At 38.7% G+C, this 19,973-nt stretch overlaps 1 protein-coding gene across 1 annotated transcript in view; it reads right to left on the bottom strand.

Moving 5' to 3' along the window:
* Positions 1 to 411: 411 nt before the first annotated feature.
* The window catches only part of DUS4L (dihydrouridine synthase 4 like), a 36,616-nt gene continuing 17,054 nt past the window's right edge, over positions 412 to 19,973 (bottom strand). Inside the window, exons 7-12 of the mRNA XM_042872366.1 lie at positions 18,530 to 18,630; positions 16,403 to 16,553; positions 11,580 to 11,715; positions 9,112 to 9,223; positions 2,768 to 2,868; positions 412 to 1,422 (exon numbers count right to left, since the gene is read on the bottom strand). Coding sequence (XP_042728300.1) covers positions 1,384 to 1,422; positions 2,768 to 2,868; positions 9,112 to 9,223; positions 11,580 to 11,715; positions 16,403 to 16,553; positions 18,530 to 18,630 — 640 coding nt within the window. The 3' untranslated portion in view covers positions 412 to 1,383. The remainder of the gene's footprint in view (positions 1,423 to 2,767; positions 2,869 to 9,111; positions 9,224 to 11,579; positions 11,716 to 16,402; positions 16,554 to 18,529; positions 18,631 to 19,973) is intronic.

Genomic DNA, 19,973 nt, shown 5'->3' with positions numbered 1-19,973 from the left:
AAATGTATGTATATATTAAAAAAAAAAAAAAACAAACATTTAATGACACCACCAAAAATTGGGGAAAGGTGAGGTGCTACTTTGAATCTGGAAAGTTCTGAAACAAGCAGATCTGCCATCTCCTACAATCTCTCCAAGTACTTTCTATACTACATCTGCAAGGAGGAACTATTTTTTTTTAAACATCCTTACTCAATATGCTATGATATGCTTTGTAGTAATCAACATGCCATTTTAAAATTCTATTTCCAGAGCAATCCAAAATACCCCTATGAAGAAGGTGGCCTTGTTTCCAGAAGCTCAGTATCACCAAGTTAGAAGTGCATTTTGTTCTTTGTGTATGGACATATGTACACAGCTCTGGTAAGATAGCACATTAGGTGAGATTTACATGAATAAACTCACAAACACTCACAAACTTCAGCAATCTCTTTAATATAACAAACATATCCAATTTTGGAATACAAATTGGAACCAGCTAACAAAAAAAACTCAAAATAACTTTCAGAATGCCAAAGAGGGCTTATGCAGAACAGTGCACATTTATTCTGAGGTATTGTATTCATGAAAACAACAACAACAAAAAAATCAAACCAACACAACTATCCTCCAACATTCTAGAAGAATTTTTAGCAAGGCAAAAGCAGTTAGGTGGCATGTATTGATTAAGCATGTGTAAACAGTGTAAAAATACAGAATATGAATAGCAACCAATTCAAAACTTTGGTTATGAAAACCGATGTAACCCCATCAATTGAAGAAAAATAAGCCAGAGTAATGCAAAATATAATTTGTTAAAATATGCTCATCCATGCAGCTAAGTGGAAGTCAGAAGCTAGCAGGATGGATTTAAAAATACCTTCCTTTACTTAGTAACTTTCTTTAGATTGATTGTCATTCAGTTTTCCATGGAAAGAGAACATTTGATGAAAAGCTTCAGTCTACTGTAAATGTACTTTTGAAGATTCCAATGAGGTGTTACAAATGATGTTTGTTTAAGTGGTTGTTTTTTATCATTCAGCATGACATACAATCCCACTCTAACGTTACAAGCAAATGGTGCCATGGTGCACTAATTTTTACTGTTTTGGAAGGCGAGAGCTGGGAGATTGGTTGCTCCAGTTGAACTGGAAGGTTTTCATGTTTTTCCTCTCAAGAGCAGCAACAAACTCCAGGGCAAACCTGGTAAGCCACTTAACATTTTATTTCAAACAAATAATATATTGGCAACCAAGATATACGAGTGGAATCTGGATTGTGACCAGCAGTGCATGTGCTTCTCAGGAAAGTGAAGCTTTGTTTCAGATGCACATCAGGAGCCTAAGCAGCACAAGGCTTTTCACACTGAAACAATTATACCAACGCCATCTGCCTGACGCACACTTACAGGTCTTTCTTGTCTTCTGCTTCACTTGAAGCGTTCTGAAAAGAGAATAAAAATCACATTTTACATCTGGGAAGACATGATGGCAGATGGACTGTTTTGCCCTCTTGTAGTTGTGTTTGCTTTGTTCACTACGCACCCTTCACAGCTGTAGTCCCATCAATACCATCCCCATAACATGTGCTTCTGATCCTTAACACATTAGCAGCCAAGCAGCCTGCTTCTCCTCTGATCACGTTATAGTTGAACTGTGCAGCAAACTAAGCAGTAAATGCTTTCTAATAACTCTTAGGGATAAATCAGCTGCATCTACTGTGCACTCAGTACTTTCTGCACTTTCTAGTCGGAGGTAAACTCTATACTGTAAGGATGTGCACACCAGGCCATAAAACTGTTAGAAATGCAGCAGAACTCCTACAGCTCATTACACAGGGAAGCACAAAGACAGCACATAGATGGCTGTCTCAACTTTGGAACGCAAACTGACTGAGTAGTCTCTAAAGAAGGACACGATGAGGCAGGGAAATCAGTAAGCAGCTTCACACAATACAGAACTATAATCAGCTCAAATTTGCAATTTGATCGACCAATTTCTTAATACACAGCCAACAAACCAAACCGCTCCTCTTGGAAAGTGGTCACCAGAATTTTAACATCAATGCATTTTCTCTCTAGGCCACTATCTGTAACAGACTAACATTCACATTTATTGATCCATTTCAACCCAAACTAACAGGGTCAGGCCGATGTTCAGCCTGAAGTATACCAACACCTCACAGACAAAAAGAACAAGCAGGGCTCCCAGTTCTACCTGAAATAATTACCGTGTACGTTGCAGATACTACTGCCATGCACATATGCAAACGTGACCAAACAGCTAATCCAGTTTTAGCTCAATGAACTTCTTTTTCTATTTTGTACTTCAGTTTGAATTTTTATATTTGCCTGTTCTTAGCCTAGGCGGTTTCAGTTTTTTCCTTTTTGCATTGTAACAGCACTGCAACATTTATAATCCACTGTTGTGAAAGCATGTTTAAAGAGCAAACAAAATAAAATGACACCTATAAATTATGTATACACCACACACACTACTGCTATCATTTTCTCAGAAGCTTCATTTTGGTCCAAAACTTAGCTCTCAAGAGACATTAAAATACAGTCTGTTGATGACCTGAAGAGCAAAGAAGAAAATGCTAATAGCTCTGCCAACCAGTTCTTTCAAGACAAAATTTTACTTTTTTTTTTAATTTAAATGAAGTTCAAGGAGTGCTTCCCATTTAAACTTCACACTCTACTACAGGTTTTGCATAGTAAATAGCTAACAAAAAGAATTTTGCAGCACAATTCAGAATGCTGCATACATACTGAGCCAGAACCGCTCACCTGAAGTCGTCCGTACTCTTGCATCAGACGGTCGTACTCTCTTTTAAGGCCTTCAGACTGCTTTTTAACTGCTGCCACTTCATTATTTGCCTTGTGGAGAGCTGTAAAATATCAGGATTTGTGTTTCAATCATTAACTGTACTGCTGTACTTCGGAGCTCTGTTTGTGTATTAGTGCTCCACCATATTTGACAACCTCTCCTTGTGAAAGCTGAAATTTAGAATGGAGCATCCCAGAAGGACACAGGAACAGATCAGGAAAGGGAAGGGAAGGAAAATGACTTATATTCACAAATGGCAAAAAAAGGAGCACAGTGGGGCTGTGTGAAAGGTAAGGGCAAAGCCAGTAAACTTTTGAGTGGAATGAGAAAATGATGATGAGACTGCAGTTTTATGCCACACTGCAGGAGACAATTCCAGAAACACAAAACACCACAACTCCAAAAGCCATCTTAAAAGGAAGATGGCATTCAAACGCTGTGCAAAATTTTGGCAAAGTAACCAAGGACATCTGTCAAATATGGGGAAAGGAGGTAAAACATTACATTATTACAGGAGCATGGACTCTCATATTTTACCATGCAGGAGTTCATTCATTAGAACCATCATTTTATGGATGAGAAAGCACAAATGGGGATGGGGGGAGGGGGGGCAGACAACCATGAAAAGGCTTTTACTACCAGAAAAAAAAATATATATTTATCTACTCCTAATTTCAAAAGAAATAAGCTGAAAGTAAGTCTATGCTGCAAGTCTGCTGCAGTACAAAACAGCCCAGGAATCCACAGGGGCTTATTTACAATGGGGGGTAAACCAGCACCAAGTTTCCCAAAGCTGTTACTCCTAAACTGTTAGTGAGCATCCAGTAAGGTCACTTAGACATCATGCTCTTTTGCTATAGGCATCTCATCTGTATATGTTTTTGTTTTTTTTTTTTGCTGGAGCAGCACAGGGATACCCTAATACCAGATTTACTTACATTACAGCAGAGAAACATTGTTAGTGACTGATAAAACTGCCTCACATAGCAGCTCTATCCTCCTTTTATTCATACCACTGAGATCTGGATATTTTCCTTTCTCCAACAATGTGCATGATCCTTTGCCTGTGAGCTGCCTGAAAACAGACTGCTCTTTCCCAGAGACCTCCCAGACACTGCACCACTTCTCTGAGAGACTGTTCTCAAAAGATGAAGAGCTAGACATGCTTTCTGTATGCACCACACAAGCATATGAAAAGCACCACACACTTTCGTATGAACTGTTTCACTTTGGGAGCTTCCTCTTGTTCCTGAGACATCAGGACACTGATCTGACCACCTTCCCACATGCAAAAAAGAAGACTCCCTTCCTTTGTCTTTTTGCTTGTTTGTTTCTTTGTTTTTTAATTTGCTGTTTAGATTTAAAAAAAAAATCTGCAAGAGTTCTTCCAATAATATTACTTCACTTACCTGAAATTCTGGTCTACTGAAGTTAATTACATTTAAGCTTGTTGATTCTACTGTGGTCAAAAATTAATTCTTACCCTTACATCACTGCTTTCACCTCATCTTGCATACATATCCCTTTAATGCAGTCTCGATGTCACCAATGCAAATACCTTTTTCTAAAGATCTTAGTATTTGGAACTAACCATGATTTCCACATATCCAATAAGTAAAAGTCATATTGTATTCATTCTATTTGATCTTCCCTCTGTTCTTGCTACTATTTAAAGTATTGATAGTAAAATTTAGGAATCACTCTGAAGTGAATGTGACAAATTGTTAAGATTCTGATTTTTAAGCTGCAGGCAAAAAGTACATCCATACAGAATTTCACCTCTGCTACATCTGCCTCTGAAATTATTTTTGTCAGGTTACTGTAGAAATATTCAGTTTCTGAAGAGGACCATTATTGACCTAAAGCTATTCAGTGTTTATAAGCAGCAGATTAGTACTTTAGTTGCAACCAAAAACAACTGTATCATTAAAGCGTGAATAAAATGTCTAAAAATATCTGCAAATCAAGAAAACAAACAAGCCAGTACATTGTTTCAATGTTTTGACCAAAACAGATGTGTGACAGGAACAACTCACCTAACCCCAGAAGAAGAAAGAGCAAAGAGCAGATTGTCCTTTCCACCTGTGTTGGCTATGGATCAGAAAGCCAGCCTGCTGGGTGACATTCTTAATGTAGCCCACCTACATTCTTAATCTCCTCATCCTGAAGCATCCCCACAGCTTCAGGGACTGGACTTTGTGGACACAATAAGATGGAGTGTCGTATCTGCGACAACATGAGTTCTCCATCGTGCCAACTTCTCTGGATGTCTTTCTGTCAAGCAACTGAGGCCCTCCATGCACAGCTGCTCCGCTATTTTGCCAAGACGTGAGCGCTGCACTACAGCTGTATCAAAGATCAGGTGTCCTGGTTGTCATACGGATCGCATCAGAGGAACACCCAACCACTATAAAACAGAGAATACTTTGTTTGCATAATACAGCCAGTTATTATTTCCAGCTTCCATCTGACCTGTTGATTTGCCTCACAGGAGCCAGAGCAGCTGGACTGGCAGCAAGCAAAACCTGACAGCTGATTGTTCCTACCAAACAAATGCGCGAGAAGATGTAAGCGAGAGATGCTGCTCCTATGTTAATGAAACTGGAGAGAGAAATAGTCACTAAGTCCTTGCATAAAGAAAACCATGCTTGCTGTACACAGCACCCTCCCTTTGAGTCATCAGATATAAAACTTTCTTGACGTGACAGCATGCAATGCTCTCACAGTTACAATTTCACGGTTGTAAAAGGAAAAATTAAGATGGACTTTGTTCCTAAGCCTTCCTCTGCCATCACCTCAATAAAAGCTGACCACAGCCAATTCAGTTCACTGCCCCATGTCTCTTCTTCCCACCTTACAAAAGAAAGTGAACAAAGGATGATTTTTTTTTGTTTATAAGAACTTGAGTGGTGCTTCACTGAAACTCAACACATATGCTATTTTCATGTATGTTACTAGCCTGCCTGACAACCACAAAGACCAATCCGTACCAGTGGCAACAAGTAACAAGTTCCATGAGATGCATTCACAGTTTGCATATTAGTGACCTCTATCCTTCCAACCATCTTCATGCTGTAGGTCTTCATATGCACATTTTCTAGAAATGTATTTCAAAACCAGATGCCCACACATACACTCTTGCTCTCTTCTGTCTCCTACAGTGCAGCGCAACCAAGAAGCAGAAGAACCTGTGACACATTCTGTGCACAAAACAAACCTCATTAAAGGATGCACAGAAGTTTTATCAGAATTTTCTCCTGCCCTTATTGTATGTTTGGAACAACAATACATATAAAGAAAGAGTATTTTCGGGAAATAGTTGAAGTTCCATAGTACCTAAATGAGTGAAATCCTAATGGCAACAAACTGGTCAAGATTCTGCCATCAGGTCCGTTCCGCTGCAAGTTCAAATCAATACCAGTTTTCTGTATGAATTTCTGTTGTGTGAATAAAGTGGAAGCCTTTACCATACAATAGGACAGCATCACCAAAAAGATGACCTGAGATAGCAGAAAATGAAATAATACAGCATTACAGAAGTCGCCCCCCTGCCCAAAGGGTCCTGATAGTTACTAACAGGCATTTCACATGAACATTCCTACAGCTGTGAGAAAAAAAAAGTTAATGCACTCAAAGTCCCATTCATGACCTCAGTCAAAGGAGAGCTGTCAGGATAGCTGCTTTGTGAAGCTTATCTTAATTCCATCCTCATCTTCAATTGGTGATGGCTTATTTTAACTTTTTGAATCAATTTCAGTACTATCCAAATGAAACAAAGCAACATACCAACACTCACATGGACTGCATTTGTTACAATTAGCATTTTGGATATATGAACATTGCAGTAAACTCACAATTTAGCAATAAAAAACAAAATACACAATAGAGTTGCCTAATGCTGCCCAAGGTCACATCACCTTTCACTTCCCCAGAAAGATCCCATAGAGTTGACAAGCAGCTACAAACAGCTTTCAACAACCTCAGTCAAGGTTTTGTTAGAAATTTAGCTAATGCGTAGCAGGAAAAATGTTCTCACCTCTGCACTGAGTAGTGCTAGGATTACTCACTTTTAGATAAATTAAGACACATTTTGTAGCAGACATGTATCAGTAAAACACCTCCTCAAAGTTTGTAGGAAGTCAAGTCATTACATGTCTAGGTATGCTAAAAACGGATTTAGACTCTGCAAGTGCCAGCCCCACTGCTGGGTGCCCATAAAGCCACCACTACATGGGTCTGCAATAAAGGAGACAAAAACTAGCCCCTTTTCCTTCACTTTCAAGAAAAAAAAAAAAAAAAAAAGCCTCAATGGGGATAAGAGAATTAAGTCTGAAAATATAACAAAACTGGACAAAATCTTTGATAGCCAATTCCAATCTTCCTTCAGAATTTAGTAATTCCACTGCTCAGTCTCTTTGCCTTGTTCTTTCACTTCTCATCTCCAGCTGTCCAGAATACATTAAGTTGCAAAATATCTTACTTTAGGACTTCTTTTGTGGTTAATTGAACACCTACATTCTTAATCTCTTCCTCCTCCTCAAGTGTCCCCAGAACTTCAGGAACTGGACTTTGTGGACACAAGGGAAAAGTTATGTTTCAGTCATGCTCAACAGCATGCAAAAAATTGAAAAGCTTGTTTTACTTCTTTTTAACAATCCCAACTTCGATTTTATGTAGGACATTTCTCACATTTAGTGAGCATAAAACTCAACATTTACCTGCTCAGCTGGAGAAGTTTCAAAAGAAAACAGAAGTGCAATCCACAGGCAGACTAACGCATACAAAGCTGTTTCTACAGATGTGTTCAGTGTTTATTATCAAGTACTTCTAGATTACTGGATATCAGTTTCTTCAATAAAAGGTATATGAAAACTTACAGAAACCTAAGACAGACATATCCCCACACCATCTAGCTGATGGCAATTAATGTAACCATGGAATTTTCTGTTTGAGGTTTTGGCTACAAAAGGGGGTGGCAACAGGAGAAGGGCTGTAAATATTTCCTGATTCATTAAGATCCTCTCCCCTACTTTTCTCCCCCCAACAAAAAGACTCAAGCATGCCTTCACTTATATATCTTTTAGGTAGACAACAGCCTGCAGAGAGAAAGCAGCTGAAGCAGCATGTGGTGAATTTATTTATTCTTCCACTTTTTCAAGAGCTACCGACTGAAAAGCTTACATTATATTAGTGTTGCATGCCATCAGTCAGACTAAAGAAAACATATGTATTTATATTTTTCATTGATCCTGTCACTTCAAAGGCAGCTTTCCCACATTTCTGTAAGAAAACAGCAGGAGAGGGAAAACCCACAATCAAACCTGCCTGGGAATGTGAATTAATAAGACCTTCTGCTTAGAGATTCTTGCTGCTTCAAGCCTAGCTGAAAACAGCTGTTCTGTTCTTGTTTGCCTTCCCAGTGGACAACAGAAAGGATTTCATAAAATATTTGGCGTTGCTATTTTTGCTTTGTAGCAGCACCATGCACTGTGAAAGCATCACTGTGTTTTGATGACAATGTGCTACCTGGTACCATGAAAACCTGTGTTTTGTAATACCCTGTGTATCTGATTAATGCTTTCCAGATAGCAGGCAGTGTTATCTCAAAAACACTAATTTCAGATGAGTAGATGTTTGTAAGCCTAGACAAATCCAAACAAGACAGAACTAAGCAGGTAAAATCTGCTCTGTTTCAACTTGGACTGCCATGAAAGCAGTTCTGACAAGCAGAACCCTACACACGGAAGCTCCTAATATGCGTCATGATATAATTTGCAAGAAACGTTTCCTATCAGACTTGAAAAAGGATTTAAAAAAAAAAAAAGCTAACACCTCTGCTGCATGAGATATGTGTATTTAAAATAGCAGTTAGACTTTCCTGCAACCTGGTTTAAGACCTGCTTCATACAAAAAAGCCCTCAACCATGTATTTCCCCATTTTATACATAGAGATTAGTTGTTACATGACATGAAAGATCAGTCTGATGCCTGCAGAAACTTCCAATTTATTCTGTATCCTCACCAATGAGATCTAGGGGATAAGTCGACGCCATTAAAATGGATCAGTTCCATTTCTTTATAATAACAATTTAACTAAGGTGCTCAAATCATACCACTAACATTTTCATAATGAAAACTTCTGCTATAACATGGTGGTGGTGACAGTGTATTTTTCCAGTCCCTTATCAAATGTAAAGAAATCCCAAACCAAGTGTTCCTATGCAATACCAAGAATAAATTTTTGACCTCTAGTGTTGAAAAGATTTTTTCTTTATTCCCGAAAGAAGTCCTACCCAATATTTACCATTTGACGTCTTCTCTAACTCTGCTTTCAACTGTCCAATTTCCTTCCTCAATTTTCCATTAGTTGTTTCCATCGCCTCTTTATTTTCACCGCTTCCTTTTTCATTCAGGGCCTATTAAAAACCACAGATGCTGCCATTAATTTTGGTTAAATTAGTTGAATGTTAATGTCAAACTATCAGAGAAAGTCAGCCTTGATCTTGCAAAGCAACGAGTTTAATCAAATGTCAATATAACAGGCAGATACCCAGTCATACCATAAAAGAACAAATAAGAAAGGAAAAAAAATGGAAGAAAAATTGTTCGGTATTTAAAGCTGCTATCAAGCCTTGTTCTGTATGTATGCACAGTTATGTCATCATCTCCCAGGTAAAAGTAGCTGGTATCTCTGCAACTTCTGTATAGGTTACAAAAGGCTTCATGAAAAGACATACCGGAATGCACATGACAGGACACTGCCATGTTTATGTGCAATTTGTTCTAAATAACCTTTATCCTGTTTTATATGTCACAAATCCATTATAGGTTCACAGCTACTGTTTTGATCCTCAGAATACCTTGGCACCCAGAGCAGATTTCCTCAGCAATTCAAGTAACAACTAAGAAAGGATAAGTAAGTACCCTGTAAGTACCAGACACAAGAGCAGTATACTCTCTGTACTCTCAAAACGTTAGCATCTACTATACTTCTGTATGCTCTTATCAGTAAATCACCAACAGCAATACCTTGAAGTATTATACATTAAGGATTACTCTCCCTAATTAGATTCTTTGCTCATATTGCTTCCAGTAGAAACCAAGCATCACCTTTGTTACCAAAATGGCAATGAAATAGTTGTCAGTCCTTCAAGGGATTCCACTTGACTACCAGTAACAAGACTATAGCCAATTTATTATGAGGCCTCATATTGCCTTCTGTACTTTGTTCTCACCTCCTTCTATTAATACGGTTATTTCTATAAACATTTGTCTTGAGTCCTGTGCTTCATGGAACTTCTAAAAAGGACATAGCATGAACCTAATGAACTAGGCTGTGCAGTACTTACACTCAAAGCCAGAGTGCCTTACATGCAACTGCTCGTACTTCCCTCTGATGGCAGAACAAAGCACATTTGTAAATGAACACAAATGCAGAGGGCCAAGCCACAGAGGAACTTTCACTATATGAGGTTATTAAAACAAAAACCCAATGAAATTCTCAACATTTCCAGCACAATGGAGACCCAGCTACAGCATGGTGGTTGTAACTGTGGATACCACTGCTTTTGCAAATCATGAAACCAAAAACACAAATAGAAACGGACAGGAATGCAGTTTCCAGTTTCTGGCTATCACTTACAAGCAGCTAAGAGAATGTGTTGCTTGGGAAACACACTTAAGAGTGAAAGCAGAACAAAAAGAGGACTTTTGGCCAAATCCCAGCAGGGATTTGAGGAAAAAGTGTACCAGGATGCAGCAAACAGACAAGTTCCAAGGCTATGGTTGAGAGTCTGGATCATTTTGACAGAATACCAGACTCAAAGATTTTGGAATCATTTCATACTTGGGAAATATGTCACATACGCTCCAGCGATTCTCATTTCATACATCTCAAACACCTGCATGTTCTGCATCTTTCTAATATCTTTTGCCCAGAGAATGTTCTCTTTGTCTAGAGATTTATTATAATAAAAGCCCAGAAAACAATGCTGGCAACCATAAACACAATTCTAGGCAAGAGTGGAATAAAACCTATACACACCCACTTTGACAATGTCACATTTAAGAGTGCTGTATAAATCTTATCTTGGATATCTGTAATTTAGCTTATGGTTCATTCTCTACCAACAGCAGCTGAAGTAGCCAATGACAAGAAAAGATTTCATACATCTAGACAGGCATTTGTTGACTTCCCTCTCTTTATGCAATTGTATACTGAACCACAAAGACAAACAATAGCTTAATTTTCTCCACTCTTATAAAAAAAGTGAGGTGCCTTTGGTCCATTGGTGTTTGTTGGTTTTTTTGTTTGTTTGTTTGTTTGCTTTTTAATGTAAGAAATGTTTGGTAATGTCCTCATTAGTAATACAGCAGTACTCTACTGAAAAAGCTAGACAAGACAACTCAGCTCTGGAGCAAATCCTGCTCAGAAGAAACAGCACCAGAACAGCTGTTTCAAAGGCTGCTCTGTGCTGGACTGTTTCAGCCCTGATCTACACAGCCTGACCTGAAGTCCTCTACTTTCTTAAGATTAAACTCAGAGATACTTTGACAAAATTTGTACTGGAAACACAAGAGCTTCCTTCATTTACTCAGATTACTGTAGTTTCCTACTGAAATTTCTATTCAGTATTCTGAATTGCATATGGTAAGAAAATTATTCTTCCTTTGTCCATCAGAAAAAAAAAACCCAAACAGTAGCAGATCATCTCCAGATTGTTTTGTACTACTTTGTGTGTAAGAAAATAACTAGAAGTGTTTAAAAGATACCTCCTGTAGCCTCTCATTCTCAGCCATGTATTTTTTGGCTGCTTTGGTCGCGTCGTTTACTTGCGTTTCCAGAGCTGCATGAGATGCCATTCCTTTTGCCAACTGAGTAAGAAGGGTAATAGTACGTCTCAAAACACTGGTAAAGAAACACAGTGAACAGCACAGTAATTCACAATACAAGTTAAAAAAAAACAAAACACCACCACAACAAAATATCAACAAAACAAAAAACAAACCCAATACACAAAAAAGAACAACCCTTTTTGTCTCTCTTTCAGCATTAGATGTGAAAACATCAACTTAAAGCACCTGAAGGCAAAAATCCAGGTTCAAAGATAGTAACAGTGATGTAAAAAATTGAAAAGGTTGTAATTCATTGAAAATCTGTTTTAACCTGATAAAGGAATCTTCCTTTCCTTCCCAAACCCACAGCTATCAGGGGGTCAGAGACTTGCTTCCCCTAAAGGCTGAAATATGCTCACACGACTGTGTTTCAAACACAATCTCTGAATGCAAGATCCAAGCAGTATGTATGGCAATGAGTATGATTTAAAATAAGAAAAAAAACAACAAAATAACACAAATCCTTTATAAAAGACCTTACAATAAAATATTGGCACATTTATTCTTAACTCTCACACTAACTCTGAATCAAGAAAAGGCCAAAGCAATACTAAATTCCTAGAGTATTCCTAGAGTATGACTATACAGATGCTTTTAAAAAAAAAAATGGAAAATCCTAATAATTCATGTTTTTATGAAAGCATATTAATAAACGTGTTAACTCACAAGGTAGGCCTTCACAATTTTTACGCTGAAAGCTCATTTTCTTACTTTTTTTGGTTTTAATAAAAAGGCTTCTATGTCGCTGTTTTCCAAGATGCAGCAGTCTAAAGTCAGTAAAACAACACAACTGAAGCAGAATCACTGTATCACATAGGTTGGAAGAGGCTTCAGAAGGTCATCCTGTCTGAGGACCTGCCCAAAGCAAGTAGAGCAGACTGCACAAGGCCTTGTCTTGTCCAGCTGAGTTCCCACCACCTCCAAAGATGGACATGCGGCAGAATTTCAGGATTCCTGTAGCATTTGCCCACTCTCAACAGAAGAAAAATACTTATCAGAAGCTCGAGGTTTCAGTTTGTGCCTCTTGCTTCCTGACATTCCGATGTGGGTCCACAAGCAAAGTTAGCTTCATCTTCTCAGTGATCTCCCACAAGAGAGCTGTACAAACCAACAGTCTCCACCTCAACTTCTTGGCTAAAGCCAAGCAACAGTGGCCTCACCTTATGTCATGTTTCAGTGCCTGATGTTTTTGGTACCAGTATCAACGTTTCATAAAGGGGAGCCAAAACCAGGCACAGTCCTGCAACAGTAGTCCCACAAGCACCAGATAGGGAGAAACAAATCATTTCTCTTGAACTGCTGGCTACACCCTTGCTATTACAACTCAACACATGATTGACAGTCCATCAGGACTCCCAGGTCCTTTTCTGCAAAGCTGCTTTTTACCCTGCCAGTTAGGCCCCAGCCTGTATGTTGTAACTGGTTATTCTACCAGATGTAGTGCTTTTCATCTGCCTTTGACAACATAAGGTTTCTGTCAGCTTATCCCTCCAGCCTGCATAGCTTTCTGAATAGCAGCACTGCTCTCCAGCATGTCTACAGGACTCCGGTTTGGACTTTCACAGTCTGCAGATTTGTCAGAAGCACACTTCAACTCATGACTCAAGTCAGCAGCAAGGTCATTAAATGCTATTGGGTCCAGAAGCAATCCCAGAGAGATCCAATTGGAATAAGCAATACCAATTAAATTCTTTTGAATCCAAGACCCAGTGAATTTCCCACACACCTTTTTCTCCACTTCTCTAGGCCATCCTTCTCCAATCAGACTATCAGGATACCAAAAGAGACTACATGCGTAACTTTAGCAACGCCTCTGACATTATGTGCTCTGCCATTTACCCACACAGATAGTGATCTAATCACAGAAGGCAGCAGGAATGATCAGGGACTATCTCCCATTAAGCCTGTGCTGGTTGTTTCCAGCCACTGAATTTGCTCAAGTTCTCCCTAGCTGTACCTCCCACAAGGCTCAAAAAAAAAAAAAAAAAAAGAGGCCAGACAGCAGACCTTATCAGCAAGAAACAAGGCAAAATAAGGCTGGTAATGAGATACTCAATGCCTCATTCTTTCCATCACCCTTTGTAATTCAGTTCCTTGTCCCACTGAGCAGTGGGCCTATGTGTTCTTTAGCTTCCTTTGAATCTTCAGCTCTCCTTATCCCTTTCTGGTTTCAATTCCAGCTGAGCATTAGTTTTCCTATTGCAACCCCTGAATAATTAAGCAATGTTTTCTGTACTTGTCTTAGGTAACCCACCTCATTTTCTTCTCTTTTCATACCCCAGATGAATCTGGATATCACTGCTAATTCATCCCAGCCCTCTGCCTTGCTTATTTTACTTTGTGAGCACTAGAATTGAATCCTTGAAAAAATCCATCAGCTCTCCCAAGTCTATATTCTATGATAGTCTACCACTGGGTAATGCTGAAAAGATCCTCAAATATGCCAGAACCTGCTCTTCAGGGTTGCAATTCCGCTATTTTTGTTTTGTGAATGCAAACTCTACAACCTCACAGTCACTGCATCAATAGCTGTCCGTCATCTTCAACCAGTCTTTACTTGACTGTGAGCAACTGTCTATCAGAACACCTCTCTCAGTTCTGCCATTGACCATCCGTACTAAGAAATTGTCTTCAATACATAATGGAAACTAGAAATCTCCTGGATTGCCCATACCTGCCCCTACTGCCCTTCTAGGAGGAACAGGAGTGACTCAAACTCTCCTATTCTTAACTACCAACGCTTGCAATTATCAGTCTTCCCCCTGCCTAAGGAATGCCTGCTGAAGAAAAACACGTAGATGAAGCCATCTATAGCAGATACCTAATAACACTACCTGTCTTGTTCTGTCCTCTATTCTTTACCATATATTTCTGAATGGCTCATCACCATTTTGAAGGCAAGGCTTCTTGCGTTCCTACCAACTCCTTTGCCAAATGGAATGCCTCCTCTCTCCTGCTCTGCCTTCTGCCCATACCCATCCACTCCAGCACTCCAGTCACATAAGCTATCCCAGTGCCTTTGTAATCTGAATGCAGGCACAGAAAATGTGCACATCTATCCAGCAAGGAAGCATGAGAAGCAGAAAAGTCCTTGACTAGAGGTAACCACATCTCAGCAAGAATTAAAACATCACTGTGTTATCTACTTTATTTTACCTTAAAACCAAAATATGGCACCAGATCAGCTACTGAGGAGTGAATTAACTCTATCCCAGCCAAACCCAGGACGCTCTGCAACTGTGCACAAAATTTTAAGTACTTCTTTTGTCTCCCATGTTGCACGCATTTTTGTGCTGCTTTTGCAGGGGGAGCATGACAGCCTTGTCCACTTCCATTAACACAAGCAAAACAACTCTGCTAAGAAAAGTCATTTGCTCAAGCTACTATTGGAGCCTTCTAAATCTTTGGGAACTACTGGCCTTTCACAAAAGCCCATCAGCATACTTCAAGCACAGAATTTTTATCCACAATTGTATCTATTAACGTCACCAGACAGGTTTTGTTCCTTGAAAGTCAGAGCATAATCCTGGGGGACCAGCTTCTAGCTCTAGGATAGGACACAGTCCAACCATTCCTCTCTTGGAGCAGAGATCACAGACATGTTTGTGCACATTTACTTAACTTTTCTGCAAGAAGATTAAGAACATGATGCTTTCCTATTGCTACTGTGCAAGGCTACAGATGACTTTGCTTTTTTTTTTTTTTTTTTTCTCCATTTGTTTGTACTCCAGTTTTGTATGATATTTTCCTTGAAGTCTCTTCATGCACAGTGCTCCTCAAACTTGTCCAGGTAACAATCAAGATAGCCATACAGGTGGGACAAGTTGATCATGGGCCTCTGAAGTTCCAGGCATTCTCTTATTCTGTGTTCCTCTTTTATATCTGCGAAGTGACAACCAACTCACTGAGAGAAAATGGCCACCATTCTTTGTTCAATGTCACCATAAAATGTAGAACTAGGAAAACTTCTGACCATTTTCCTATTCATTCACATTATCTGTTCAATTAGTCCACATCCTCTTTGTCCAGCTGAGAAGATCTGCAGGTACTCTTGGCTGCTACTGGCAGTTCAAAGCTGTCCTTTCTGTTATCCTGTGCTACTAGCTGTACTTCAGAAACCTCAAAAGGACACACGTTTAAGGTCATAATATCCTATTAGGCCAGCTGCCATAAAGTGTTTGCTTGATCTGAAGTAATATTTGAAACTCACCTTGAAAGGTAGAGAATTATCCTTTGGTTCCTACCTACAAGCTTCAGATAAAATGGTTGAAGTCAGATTCAAGTTTTGCTTCTTAACACGGCAGGTTGAAATAATACCAGCTTGCAAGATATCAAGATTGTTTTAATAGCACTTTAGTTTTTGAAGTTTGTATCTCAGTTTTAGTTGTTTAAAAAAGCAAAACACAGAGCAAAAGTATGATGAAGGAAATGAGTTTTTCCTGAAGAAATGTCTGCAAAATACATGTTTTCTTAAACATTCCAGATGTGGCTTTTCGTGTGCTGATCACACACCCCTCCGGTATTCAAACATTTGCACCTTTTTATATCCCCTGATCTCAACTGCCACATGGCCTATTTGCTCACATTTACTTCTTTTAATTTCTTAAAATCAGCCTTTTGGTAATATTTGGGTTGCATTACTTTGTGCAATAGCTCCTGTAAGATATGTGCTATATAGAAATCCAAGGTGTTATACTTACAGCCACAGGAATAAGGAAAAACCTGAGATATAAAGGTTTCTTTGTGACCGGAAGAGTTTCATCTGAATGTGATCAATGGCATTGGCATTGACATTTGCAACCTTCTCATTCACCTGAATGGCTGAATACTTTCTAACTTCTCTAACAGCATCTGTAAACAAAAACAGATTATTCTTAGTCACATCCCTGGGTATGCATTCATGACAAAGCAAACACAGTACTAGAAATATCTATTTGGACATTCTGGTCACCAAACAGTAACATCAGTTGTGTTATCCATAAAGCTTAACGATACATCTTGATAAATCACTGAAGCAATAACACATCTCCAGAGATGTGCCAAATCATTGACCAAAACACACTTGAACGGTTATTTCCAACATCTGCATCCAGACACCAGGAATCTGGCCAAGGCAACACATTGTACAAATGTTACCAGAGATGCGACAGCATCAAAAAGTCACTGCTGACAACATGAATTAAAACCCAGCCAGTGGACAAGCAGTAAAAAAAAAAAAAAGGAAAATGAAAGGAAAAAGATGAGACACCTTCTGAAGCATTTGCCTCACACATTTGCCAGATGAGCATACATTTTATTAACATCTGTATTAGTACTTGTTTTCTATGCTTGAACCAGCATACAAAAAAGCTTTTCTGCAACACCACCAAAACAGAGGAGCTGTAACAACACAGTATTGTACATAAAAAAAACAGAGAAGGTTAAGCTACACCTCAGCCTCCTTCGATTGCCTTTTCACCAACTTTCAGCTCCATTTCATCCACTATATACTCCTTACAGTTCTCAAGATCAGCCGATACACTGTCAGCACTTCTTGAAGGATAAATCAATTAGGATTTACATTCTCATAAAAACAAAATCTAACCCAATTAAGAGTTTGTATTACCATCTACAACAGTGCAGCACCTATAATCTCCCCTTACACATTAAAAAAATATACTTATGACACATCATCAGTTCTTGCAGCACACTCTGGCCCAGTGTGTTAGATTGCTGCTGCATTTCCCAAAGCAAGCAAATAAGCTCCAGAGAAAAAATACGAGTAACATCAATTATAGCTGTTTCTCTTTTAAAGCGTTCTTAAGTTTCTTTGTTTTTAAAAAGGGGGGAAAAAAGACCTGAAGTGAAATTTCAAACAATGTAGTGAATCATAGGCTAAGACCAAACAAAATACCATAATTTATGAAGATTCCAGTCCTGCATCATCTAATGCTATGGAGTACACATCTTCTCACTGCTTTATCCCAAATCTAGCTTTCCTCAGAAATCAGTGACCACTACCAACTCAGAAAGCAAGCTTTAATCAAAGTTTCCAATTGGAGTTCAAAGAGTAAATTAAATTCATCAGTATTTGATCTTCAGCCATTTATTGAAGTATCTACTTTGAGAGACTATGAACTATTTGCATTTCACTACTTTGGTTATTATTAGGTATATGTTGCTGCAACTTAGTTTGATTTCTTCACACAGAGTGCACATGCATGTTTTCTGCAGCAGCAGCCAGGAATTAAACAACACTTTAACTGTAAGGCAGTGGAAACAACTCCCTCCTATCCATGGGAAAGAACCGTTCCTATCACAGAAATAAGTGAAATACTTCATACACAAACCAGTCAGCACAGATAGTCACGCAGACAGTCATCATTCCAGCTCCAGTTTCACTAAAGCTTTATTCCAACACAGGCTCCAACAAATGTAGTCAACGGCTGTTTTGTATCTGTGCTGAGCAGAAGTACTCAAATAGCTCACTGCCTTGATATCTTCTTCTGGTGCATTATTTTAACACCAGCCAAGAGAAAGAGTGCCATCTACTGCAGGCTGAGCAGTTCAGCCAAACAGACATCTTGTGTAACAAACACCCTGTGTAAGAAAATGAAACCAAGCAGCAGCCTAGACCAAAGCATTTTTGCTCCTCATTTACTACATTGCACTGCCTCTGAATTCCTGACATTTAACTCAGCACAGGATCTCTCCTCCTCCATTCTAGTGGAGAATTTCTAAAGAAATTAGCTGGGTTACAGTAGGCTTGAATCTTTTCAATTAACTGCCATGAATTCCACATACTAGCTATTTTTTTCCAGTTTATTAGAGAATTACTTAACACTTACCAAGAAACAAGATGATCAGTAGAACTATTATTGTAAGGAACATTTTGTTCCAAAAGACAGCCATTTTGCTCCATAGAGGAATCATAAAAATCTTCTGCCATCTGCGAAACAACATTCTGTTATTCAAAATAATTAAACATCAGAAGACAAGTATAACAGCCTCACAGAACAGAGCCTCATTACTGATATGAGACTTAAGAAAGGTCTCTGAACATGTTTTAATCACCATATAACAACAAAAAACCCCAAACCAACAACTCTCCATGAATTAAGACCGCTTCTACCATCTTTCAGAAGGCTCATCTTTTATACTGATGAGTCTGAATAATTATAAAGTAGGATTGTTATTACAGTCTAACTTGCAAATGACAAAAAACTGACAAGTCACACATTTATATTTTGTCAATAACGTCTTTTGAGAGCATGAATTTGTCAGCCAGCACACGATCTCAGGCAGGAAGAACTGTAAGGGTGATGAAGACCGCTTACTTTTCTTTAAACAACCATCTCTTCAGTATCATTTTGTGGAGCAAGCCATGGGAATCTACACTTACAGCACAAATAACTTCAAACCCCAAAAAAGTAACAACAGTTCAGCTAGTTCTCCATGCTGCAGGTTAGAATCTGATTCTGCAGGTTAGTATCAGTGCTACTGTGCTGACTGGTGCTACAGTAAAGCAATACCTACTTATGCCATAGGGCAGTAACACAGCTATGTTAGTCACCATCTGATCAATTAGGTAGACTTCCCAACTTTTGTTCAGTTTATTTACATTTTCAAACAACTGTTAAAATTCACCCTTTAACAAAGCAGTTTTCTACCTACCGAGAATGTAATTACCCCCACTGCACTAAAAAAAAATATTTTAAATTTTTAAAATATTTTATCATTCTGTGTGCAAAAGCCTTGTTTACGCCATTCAGTATAATCCAAACTCTCTACAGCAGACAGCTGTAGTCTACATCAACCAAAAAGCTTACTGTAATTAAGCCAAGTTACAATTCTAATGAAACCTCCTTGCAAACTCCTTACACGTGAATCTCCATGCTTCATCCCCCATGTTTCTGATGTATGTACCTTAGACCAAATATACTGCCAAGTTATACTAATGCTAAACATTTCATCTCTTTACTGCAAAGCCTTCCTGTATTTTCATGCTTATTTTTCCTCCACAAGAAACATTAACATTTATTAATGCAGTACTTCCTTTGGCAGCAGAAATCACACAGATGTAATTCTTTCAAATTACAATCCTGGCCACAAGTACAATGCTACAATCAAGTGTCAGTACAGCTCTGCCTTTCTGGATACTTGCACTTTTATACTGACAATTTACTTGTTTTTGGGAACTTAGCTTGAAGCCTGAGATCTCAGGAAATCAGAACTTCAAAGAGCTGCAGTTTCACATCTCTTACTGCGTCTGCACTACCCTTAGGACAAAAT

Source organism: Lagopus leucura, unplaced genomic scaffold, assembly GCF_019238085.1.
Source record: "Lagopus leucura isolate 7727_CA_CO unplaced genomic scaffold, USGS_WTPT01 Super-Scaffold_100008, whole genome shotgun sequence".
Lineage (NCBI taxonomy): Eukaryota > Metazoa > Chordata > Aves > Galliformes > Phasianidae > Lagopus > Lagopus leucura.
This window is presented reverse-complemented; position numbering and strand designations above follow the sequence as displayed.